At 58.8% G+C, this 10,389-nt stretch overlaps 1 protein-coding gene across 1 annotated transcript; it reads right to left on the bottom strand.

Annotated features, from left to right (window-relative positions):
- Positions 1 to 3,394: 3,394 nt before the first annotated feature.
- ZNF703 (zinc finger protein 703) lies at positions 3,395 to 7,641 on the bottom strand. Its single transcript, XM_002807487.7, has 2 exons — positions 7,188 to 7,641; positions 3,395 to 6,271 (listed from the first exon to the last, which is right to left on the bottom strand). The coding sequence occupies exons 1-2, from the start codon at positions 7,434 to 7,436 to the stop codon at positions 4,742 to 4,744; spliced, it is 1,779 nt and encodes a 592-aa protein (XP_002807533.2). The 5' UTR covers positions 7,437 to 7,641; the 3' UTR covers positions 3,395 to 4,741.
- Positions 7,642 to 10,389: the final 2,748 nt, after the last annotated feature.

Here is a 10,389-nt window from a genome sequence, read left to right as displayed (position 1 = left end):
TATTACAGCCATTGGGGAGGGAGTGCTGGGATTAGGGTCGCCGAAGAGCCATCCACTGGAGGTCTCTGGAAAAAAAAAAAAAAAAAAAAAAGAAAACCGGGTTGGTTGCAAAGCTGTTGTTATGCAATAATGAGGGGGAGCTTTGTATTGCCATTGACGGCTCCCGGGCAGCCATGTGCAAAGTTCCCCCCAAATCTCGACACCCACCTGCATTATGTGAATACAAAGGCTTCATGTTGGGTTTTATGAGCTTTGGCAGATTTAACTGGGGTTGGGGAGGCAGGAGGCTCTCTGGCAGGGAGGTAAGAAGATGGGCTGATGTGATTTAGCTTTGTTTCCTTTAGGTGACTTTGGCTTTCAGGAGAAAGTTTGAAACTCGGCACATTCCTCTTTATAAATGATGTAACACATTAATGCACAGCACATTATGAAAATGGTAATTCAAACCCATAGTGCTCCAAATTAAACCATACATTACTGGATGCACTCAACCATCTATTTTGCAAAAAGACAGGATGAATGAAATCAAATCAAACAGAAAACTGGAGTGCAGCTTCCCCTACAGAATGATTCATAAAGTGTAGAGCTACAGGATTATTGTAAGATGAATTCCACCGTAACCCAGACATACATCAGGAGGGAGTCAGTTCATGTACCCAGAGATCCAACCAGAGTACGCTAGATAGGGCAGAGCAATTATGGTTGCAGAAGGATGGGGAAGGGTCCCCACACTTCCTGCTTGGGCTATGAATTTCTTAGGAGATGGGTTTGTGATGTACCATTGTGAAGTTAAAAACTTAACACCGCACAATTTTGTTGAGTCTAGCCTGCATCTGAAGGTGTCTTTCCCCTCTTTCCCCTCCTCCCTTCCTCCCATGGCTGCCACAAGGCCACAGAAATAACCAGGCAAGAGGTGTGAAAATAGGACCTGGCGCCAGGAACGGCCAGTGTCTCAAGTTCCAGCCCTGTGGCTTCCACCCTTCCTGGGGCTTTGGGAACATAGGGCCCATTTCTGGCACCTGGGAGAGATTAGAAGAAAGAGGCAGTGGAGGGCTGGGAAGAGAAGGAGGTGGCGAAATGGCAGGTGACCCTCGAAGAAAGAGTTGCTGGAGGCATTAATTATGCAAATAAGCACTAGATAGGGGAGCATAACCTCCATTAAGATGGCAACTTTGTTTCATGGGAATTAAGTTACTGAAAGTAATGAACTTCTCATCAGCTCATTAAAACAGCCACATTTCTTAGGTGTTTCACCAGTTCGCTGTGGGGAGAGGCATCTTTTCAGAGTAGAACTGGACACTCCAGACTATATGACCTGCCTTTTGGGGCCACACCTATTCCTACCAGGCCCAACAGCAAACTTCCCAGTCACCAAAGGCCAATGATAAATTTGATGGGGGAAACTTCATAGTCTAAGGCGTTCTCTAACCTGCATTCTCACACCTAAGGCATGACCTAAACAGCTTTTAGAGCAGTGTCTTTTGGTATAGAGAATTTGCTGGTTGTGGGAGATACTGGTAAGAGGAGCCCTTTGTTTTTTAGATAGGGAGGTCTGAAGACCTGAAGCATAAGGAAGAAAAGTTAAACTCGCCCTGCAGAGGGAGCAATTCCCATCATTTTTAGCAGGCATTACAAAAAATGAAGGGGAGGGTCTCTGAAGGAAAGAGGGGACTTCGGAGGAAGGAAGATGGCAAAGAAATAATAATAAACAACACAGAAAAAGAAACAATAAAGCAACAAGTCGCCACATTTCAGTTCTTTTAAAGATTAGGGCCAGTTTGAACGCTGAGAAATTGGATAACGCTGGTTCCCCAAGAAGCTCCCGAGCTGTCCCAGGGTGACTTTCTCTAACTCGGGTCTCCCAGGGTCCGGTGGTAGGAGCAGCCTAGGATCCCTTTCCTGGGATATGAACAGGATCGGAGGAGGCCAGCGCTATCACTGCAAAAGATTCCTGATGTTCTTTTGAGCAATGAAGGGATTTTTGCCAGATCCAAAGATTTGGGAAAAGACACACACACACACACACACACACATCCCCCGCCCGGTCTGTCATCGAATTTGTGGACAACCAAAAACAGCGCAGAGCAAGTGGCCCCACCCTCCGCGCCGCACTTGACCTCGGGCCACAGACGTTTCAAAAGCATGCACCTTTCAGAGCGCGAACTCCCTAACAGCACTCCTTCCAGGAAAAGCAAACAGTACAACCCCCACGACAGATCCCACGAGGAACGAGGAGCGCGGCCAGGATGCGGTGCGGGAGGCCGTTTTGCAGCGCGTCCAACACGTGGCCCCGCGAGCCCAGGCCCCCTGCGCAGGGAGCGAGCGCCTCCGACCCGACGGAGCGCGATCCTGGCGTCCCGCAGCTGGAGCCTGAGCTGCTCGGCGTTGGCCGCCGCATCCCGCCCTTGCTGCTGGAGGTGGGGCAGCGAGTCTGCCTTGGGCTGGACGTGACTGGGACTCCCGGAGCTGTCCTTTCTCTGCTCCCTCCTTGGCCTGTCTCTGGCCTAGAGGGCAGGTTCCCCGGCCAACAGCCCCAGTAAACAGCACCCCGCCCTCGCTTGCCCGAGGATGCAGAGGCCAGTGTCAGTCGTGCGAGCTCAAGAAAATAGACAAGCCAGGCCCAGGAGCCCCGCTTCTTCGGACTGAGGGTGGCTTTAAGGTCCCGAGTCATAGCGGCATCTTCTCAGCAAAACCCAAACCCAGTTTCGAAAAGTTTCCCGGGCGCAGATGACTCAGGTCGATAACCCAGCGATGGCTGAGGGGAGCTCCCAAGCCTTGAGAAGCAACCCTCTCAGCAGGTGCATTTACTCTCTGGTCAGGAAAGAGGCAACGCCCCACAAAAACAGTAAGTAGGAATCCTCCGCGTTCAGAGGATGCGAAGCGCCAAGGTGCCGTCGGGGCTGGTGCGGGCCGCTGCTTCTCTCCGAGGCCTGTCGCTCGTCTTCCTGCCACCAGGTGGCGCCAAAGGCATGTCGTCTCTGCCTGCCCTGCTGCCCGGCTCCAGGACTGCGCTGCTGGAGTCTCTGCCGGAGCCCTGGGTGCCGGGGTCCCTTCTCAGTCCCCCTTGCACCTCGCATCTAGGCCCGGAGGAAAATCCACTTTTACACACGCCCTCCACCCTGGCCCCAGGAAATATCAAGGCCTTTGAAGTGAGACTGGGAGCTACATAACCAAGTGGGAAAAAAATTCAAAGGTGGTTTTGTTATTTGTAATGCGTTGGCAGAAGTTTTGTTTTTTCTCCCCCATTTCTTGAGGAAAGGCATTAAACTGGTACTTGAACGGAAATCACAGAAAGAAACCATAAGGTATTTTAAACAAGAATAAAAGAAGGGCATCTGCTTAGTTGTCTGGAAGCGGGAGGGTGGGCGAGGCAAGAGAGAAGCACACCACGGTGTGAATATAGCCAAGTATTCCATTTATTAACAAAATAAGTCTTACCAAGGAAGAGCTCTGTTCGTCCCAAACAGGCCCCGCAGTCCCCGCGCTGCCGCATCAGACCAGGAGGAGGGAGGAGTGGGGAGAAGAACCCAAGTCACTGCGGAGCCTACTCTGGGGGCTCTGCCGGGTCAGGCTTGGGAGAGGGTGGGGGCTGCTGTGATCCGAGCGCTCCCTGACGCCCCAACCTTCCCCAAACGCAGCTAACAAGCTCATGACATCCGCTGATATCGCCACCGGTCTGCTTTGGAGGATCTAGCGAGAGTCACCTACCCCACCCCCTACCGCCAGGGGAGGGGTCTTTGCTCTCACGAGGGAGAGAAAAACAAGGACTATAAAGCACTTTTGCAAAACGTTAAGGGGCCGGCTTCGCGCCAGCTGGGACTTCTGGGACTTTAAATTCAACCAGGTGAGCGCTCCAGGTGCCCCGCCAGACGCACTGTGGCCAACGGGTGTTCGGGGCGGGAGCCTGGAGGGTGGCAGTGGATGGCAAGGCTCTGTCAGACCACTTGGGCCCCTCAGGGGGGCGAGCCTGCTGATGGGGTCAGGGGTCTCCGTGCTCAGAGCAAGGTAGGGGAGCAAGGCCCTACTTTTGGGGTGCAGGTTCCAGACGAAGGACCCTATGCACGGAGGGTGGCGGGGGAGGAGTCCCGGAGCAGTGTTCGAGGTCAATAGAGCTCCAGGGCCCCTGCCACCCAGGGGGCCCCCTCTACCCCCAAAATGAGTTCCAAACAAATCAAAACAAAAAACCTCCTTGTTACTTGTACAACAAAGGAAAGAAACAGAAGCTCAAATGGAAGGAAATGGAATGAAGGGGGAAGAGGGAAAAAGAGAAGGGGGAAACAGTTTTAAGACTCATGCAAGAAACTCCCCAGGAAGGGAAAACAAAGCGTCTAGAAGAACCCAAGGACCTCCAACTCTCCCTCCTCTCCCTAAAACCAAGCCAATCAAAACCAAAAAAAGAGGAAAAGGAATTTAAAAAGTGTAAAACTCATATCTAAGAAAAAGGAAAAAAATAACAGGAAGAGGGGCGGGGATCGTGTCGTTATTTGTGGGATTAATATTATTATTTGGGGGAACACAGACTTTTTGCATACCATTGACTCATGTGGGCCGTTAATGCACTTATATTCCCAGCGTGTAAGCTAACATTATAGTAAATAAATACACAGTCCGGTAGGGAAGGGCTGGGCAGGGAGTCCCGGCAGGGTCAAGCAGTAGTGGAGGTTGCAGCGGCGACGGCATGTGGGGAGGGCGGATGAGGGAGAGGGAGGAGGGGGAGGCTGGGGTGGAGGAAGAACTGTAGTTACTGGTATCCGAGCGCCGAGGCTGAAGCTAGTCTCTGTCCATACAGCGCATATGGCGAGTAGTACGGTCCGGCTGTCGGGAGGGACGGCACGGCCAGCCCCCCCGCTGTGGATAAGTGGCTCTTGCCATAGGGGTGGTACCGGCTTAGCCCCAAAGTGTGTGGACTCCGCAAGGACAGCGACCCGGGGCTGCCGGGGGCGGCGGGTGGAGGGAGGTGCAGATGGCAGGAGGCGGCGGCCGCAGCAGCGGCGGCGGCGCTGCCCAGGCCCGAGGCCCCAGGGTAGGCGGCCAGAAGTTTCTCGGCTCCCGGCAGGGCCGTGTGGGTCCGTAGGTGGCTGAGCAGCTCCTCTGAGGTGGCGAAGCGCTTGTCGCACGGCCCGCTGGCAGCCACCCAGTTGCAGCTGTGCGGCAGCGGTTCGTTCTGCAGCATGAAGCCGTAGGTGTAGAGCGGGTGGCCGGGGAGTGCGGCCTGGGCGGCGCTGGACGAGAGCGCGGCGGGCTGCAGCGGGTGCCCGGGGTACACCAGCGGGTAGCCTCCCGCCTTCAGGCTGGGCCCGGCCGGGTCGTGCGCGCTGCAGGTGGAGCAGCTGGAGCCCCCAAGGTGCGAGGCGCCGTGATAACCTCCCAGGCAATAGGGGTCGCGGCATAATCCCTGCAGGAAGGAGGGCGGGGAGGCCCCGGTGAGCGGGCTGGAGCTGGGGGGCTTGCCGGGCGGCAGGCCCAGGCCCCCTGACAGCTGGCCTCCCACGAGGCCGGACTTGCTAGGATCCAGGCCAGGCACGAACTGAGACGGGTAGCCGGCGTAGGCGCCCACGATGGAGCCGTGGTAGCCGATGCTGGAGGGCGGCAGCGGGAACACCGAGTGGCCGGGCTTGTAGGGAGACACCGGCGCCACGTGGCCGGCCCCCACCAGCGCCGAGGGCGGCTCCGACTTGCGCCCGGAGGCTCCGGCCTCGGCGCCGCCGTGCACCCCGGGCTCCCCACCGCCGCCGCGGCTCACGGCTGCAGGCTCCGGGCTGGGCTTGGGCTCCTGGTCTTTCTTGTCCAGCTCCCCGCCGCCAATCCCACCGCCGTTCTTGCAGTCAGAGTGGTGCGGGGAGCCTCCCCGGGAGCCGCCCGGCGATGACGAGGACGAGGACGTGGAGACCGGCGCTCCATGCGGGGGAAAGGGCGGGCAGGCGGCGCTGGGGACCCTGAAGCCCGCCTTGTCTCCCGGGGACGAGGACGACGAGGAGGAGGTGGAAGACACCGAGGAGGAGCCGCTGTCTTTGCGGGAGTCGCCGCCGCCGGAGCCCTTGGAGTAGGGCTTGAAGCTGGACTTGTCCTCGGCCGGGGAGTCCCCCAGCTGTTTCAAGGCCGCGGCCGCGGAGGCGGCTCCCGGGGCGGTGCGGCCGGGGTCCTTCTCCGCTCCCAGCCCGTTGGCCGCCGCCGCCACTGAGTTGAGCTTGGAGGAGGGCGGCGGGTCCGGTTTGCCGATCTGCGAGCACGTCTGGGCCAGCAGCGCCAAGGGGCTCTTCTTGGCGTCCAGCTGTGGGAGACAGCGGCAGAGGGGAGGGAAAAGGAGTGAGACTCTAAGGCCCGCAGGGTGAGAGGGGGCGCCCGGGGAGCTGGTCGGTGGTGCCGAGAGGCGGGGCGGGCCTGGGGAGAGGGTCTGCGGGCGACGGCCCGGCAGGGCGCGGCAGCTGGAGGAACTGCGCCCACACTGCCGCTGGGTTTCAGGGTGCGCCACAGGCCCTGCAGAAAGGGTTCACCTAGGACCCCCGCGGGAGAAGGCGACGTCTCTGCAGTTGGGGCTGTGACTCGCTTCTTCTCTCTAATGTCCCCCTCCTCTAGGCGCAGGAAAAAACTTATTCTGTTAGTTTGGGGGAACTTCGTTTGGGACGGGTTTCTGGCGACAGCGCCGCGGGGTGGGAGCTGGGAGCGCGGATTCTAAAGGAGGGGCTGAAGTTGGCGCTCTCTCCGTAGCCCCTCCCTCCCGGGCAGGGCACCCAGGGAAGCAGGAGGAAAGACCCGGGTTAGGGAGGGCCCGGGCGCTGTGCACCCTCACCGGATGGGACAGAGGCGGAGTGGGACCCGGGAGCCAGGGGTTCAAAGAGAACAGCCTGGCGTAGGGGGCGGGGAAGGCCCAGCAGAGATCACCTCCTGGCTGGAAACTGGGGGTCAGAGGAAAAGTAAAGGACCCAGAGGGGACAGGAGAAAATCCAATCCGAGAGAAAACACGGAGCTCCGAAGGGCGAGCGTGGAAGGATACCCTTCCACAGGAAGCCTGGGGAGGACCTGGTGGGCTCAGATCCCTCGGTTTTCTGCCCCTCCTCAGCCAGCCCGCCGGCGTGACCAGATTCGGGCCTCGCTCTGAGCCCTGGGGCGCAGGAAGCTGGGTCGGGGGCCCAGCAGCGGTGGGAGGAATGCGGCCGGCGCTGGGCGAGCAGCGGCGGGGGACTGACCTCAATGGGGCTGACGGGAGTGGAGGACAGCGGCTGCAGGTACTCCGGGTGCAGGAGGTGGCCGGTGTGAGCGCTCAGCATCTTCAGGACCCTGATTGGAAGCCGGTTCGCCTGGCGCAGGGGGTCCGCCGGGGGCAAGAGGGATACCGCCGCCGGCACCGCCGGCCTCTTCCCGCCGCCGCCGCTGCCGCTACCGCTGCCGCTGCTTTCGGGTGTCCTTGGGTTAGATCCAGCGGGCGAATCGCTCATTTGGAGGAGGCAGCGCCGCTGGGGGGGGCGGGGAGGGCGAGGGAGCACCGGGGAGGCGAGCTCCCGGGGCGGGTGGGCTCGCTCCGCAGCGTCGATCGCGGTGCAGCGGGAGCTGCGCCTCCTCGCCGCCTCCCCTCCTCCACCGACGCCGCCGCCGCCACCGCCACCGCCACCGCCACTGGCCCCGGCGAGCAACACAAAAACCTTCGCCTTCCGCGAGCAGCACGTCAAATAGCCGCGATCGGCAGCCACACTTCAAAGGGATCGCCGCGCCCGCCCAATCGCATCTCTCGTAGGGACCCCGGGGCGGGGAGAGCGACGGGCGGAGGCCGGCTCCGTCGGTGGGCGGGGAGAGCCTTAAGGGGGCCGCGCCGCGCGCCGCCGCCGCCGCCGCCGCCTCGGCCTCGGCCGCTCGTCGGGCTCCTCCCCTCCCCCAGACTGGGCCTTCCTTGCCCTGGGGTCCCGCCGGGGACGGGACTTGCCCGGGACCCGGAGCTCTGCGCCCTGTCCTCCTCTCCGATCGCTGTCTCTCCGCTCTCCCTTTCCACCACTGCGTGGGGTGGGGTGGTGCTGGCGGGAGCTGTCACCCCGCCGGCCGCTGGTATCCGAGGTGGGGTGGGGGGTGACAGGGATCGCGCAGCACCGGCTCCGGGACGCTGGAGTACAAGCCTCTCCCAGAGGCCTAAGGGGGCTGGGCCTCGCCTCGGGAGCCCGGGTCCTTCGCCAGAGCTGCTCCGGCTCTCCTCCGCCCGGCTCTCCTTCCCCTACTTGGCCTCTCCTCGGTGTGTTCACTTGGAAGCGCCGAGTCTCGGAGGCACCCACTGTTATCGCGACGCAGCGTAGGCAGCTCCAGCTACTTGGAGCCCGTCCTGTCCGAAGCCTGCAAGTTTGTCTCCCTTCCAGAGTGACACGGTCGGCGACCAAGCGCGGGACCCCAGGCTGTGCACGCTGTGCCCGCGCCCTGCGTTAGCGGCTCGGTGTCTGGTGTGCTGCCTGCTTCTCACAGCGTCCTGCTGAGGGGAATGCAGTTCCTCACTGTACCGCGCCCAGCTGCTATGACGCGAGACCTGAGGTGTCGGCGAGGCCGGGTCCCTGGAGGGGGCATCTCTCTCTCAGCACTGCTCCGAGACACAACCACCCCCCTCCCCCATCCTTCTCCTCACTCAGAGGAAAAAGTACTCGCTTTCCCCAGGGAAATTTCGGAATCAAAACTTTTAATTAAAAATAACACCCTTTCCGACTCCCCGCGCCTTTCGGGTAAAGTGTGCACTGCTAGCCTCGCCCAGGGCAGAGATTTTACATAGTCATAGCCGTGACATCCTAGTTCCGGATCGCCGCTTTTCCGGAGCCGAAGTTGGTCCTCCGGGCGCTGGCCTCTGGGGAGACCACTTCTCCGTGCGCTCGGCGGCCAGTGGAGGCGCGCTGGTGTCACTGCCTGGCTCCCGGCACCACTTTTCCAGTCCCAATCCATCACTCCGAGGTCAGGCCTGTTACTCGGGGCGTATTGCTCTGGGATGGCAGGTCCCCGACTCCGCCTCGCTGACCGTTGCCTTGAGACGACCTGAGGACCCAAGATAGGGAGAGGTGGTTTCAAAGGAGCTCTTCAGATAGAAAGAAATAACTATCACGAACCTGTATTTTGCCCGGTGGAGAGGACAGCAGGCACCACTTCCTGGCAGTATCAGTCATACCCGAAACTGAGCATACTCCCTGGATCCCTACTGGTTTTTTTGGGCAGCACATATAGAACGCTTAGAAATTACACAGGCTGTAATTACACATTCCTCAATTTTAATCTTGGTAAAATCATGTTACACACCCAATGGCAAGGGGTACCTTGACTGGGAGATGGCTCCCCCATTGCAGCAAGAGGGGTGTGGGAATGGAAAGGGAGGGGGTGATCTCATCTATTTGATCCTGACCGGCTTCTGTTGACTTCTGTGTGCTGCCGTTGCCATCACTGCCAACACTACCTGTAAAAGTCCACTGCAGGGCTGCGTCCACCCACAGGCCATTTGTCCTTCGAGAGACTGCTGTGCAGGGTGGGAGGGACAGAAGGAAACCAGGGTGCAGAGGCTGGCCTTTGCAGGAAGGGCAGAGGAGGGGGAGCTGGGCAGAGGGGAGACCTAGAAGGCAGTGAAAGATGAAAGACTCCCTGATTATTGTAACCAGCCCAGCTGTGAGAGGGAGCCAAGGGATCCTGCTAGGGCCTGAGCAGATGAGTGTTAGATATGATTAATGGGAAATAAGTCAGGAGGAAAAGGGGAGGGGAGAGGGAAGAGGTATTTCGGAATTTGGAAAACAGAGAGGGAGCAGGAGGCAGCAGGAGAGGGGAAAGAGCGAGGACAATAGAATATTCACTCTGGAGAGGAAAAGAGAAGAAAAAAGGTAGTGAATGAAGGAAAGGAAGAAAGAGAAAAGGAGCTAAGGACAGGTTGGCTGGCTGAGGTAGGAAATTTGCCTAGGTAATATTATACTGTCCTATTAAAAACACCTCACTCTCTTAGCTCCCAGTGGTAATTACAGATGGGGGCACACAGCGTTGAGATGGAGGCCAGGCCTGCTCCCACCTCCTGAGAAGTGTTATAACTCTGAACCACGAGGGAGGGGCACGCTTTGAGCCGCTGGTCAAAGGGCAGCAGTGTTTCTTTGGCTGGATCCATCCAAACGCCTTAGGAGGGAAAATACAAAACCAAATGTAGCTGGGCCAGAGGCCTAATTAAAACACCGCTAGATGATTATTACAAGCAGGATTGGACATTCACTTAGCTGAAATGCTAACCTGTACAGAGCCCCAAATGGGGCCCTCGGGGCCTGAAGGCAAGTTTTCAGAGGAATGGCTTGTCACCTGGGAGGGAATATGGCTCCATATTCAGATGGGCTGTGTTTATTGAGGGCCGGCTGTGGGCACATTGCAGGGTGTATGGTTGGAAAGTCCGAGTAAGACATGCCT

This window comes from Callithrix jacchus, chromosome 13 (assembly GCF_049354715.1).
Source record: "Callithrix jacchus isolate 240 chromosome 13, calJac240_pri, whole genome shotgun sequence".
NCBI classification, from domain to species: Eukaryota; Metazoa; Chordata; class Mammalia; order Primates; family Cebidae; genus Callithrix; species Callithrix jacchus.
The sequence above is the reverse complement of the archived record's forward strand: the minus strand, read 5'-3'. Positions and strand labels throughout refer to the sequence as shown.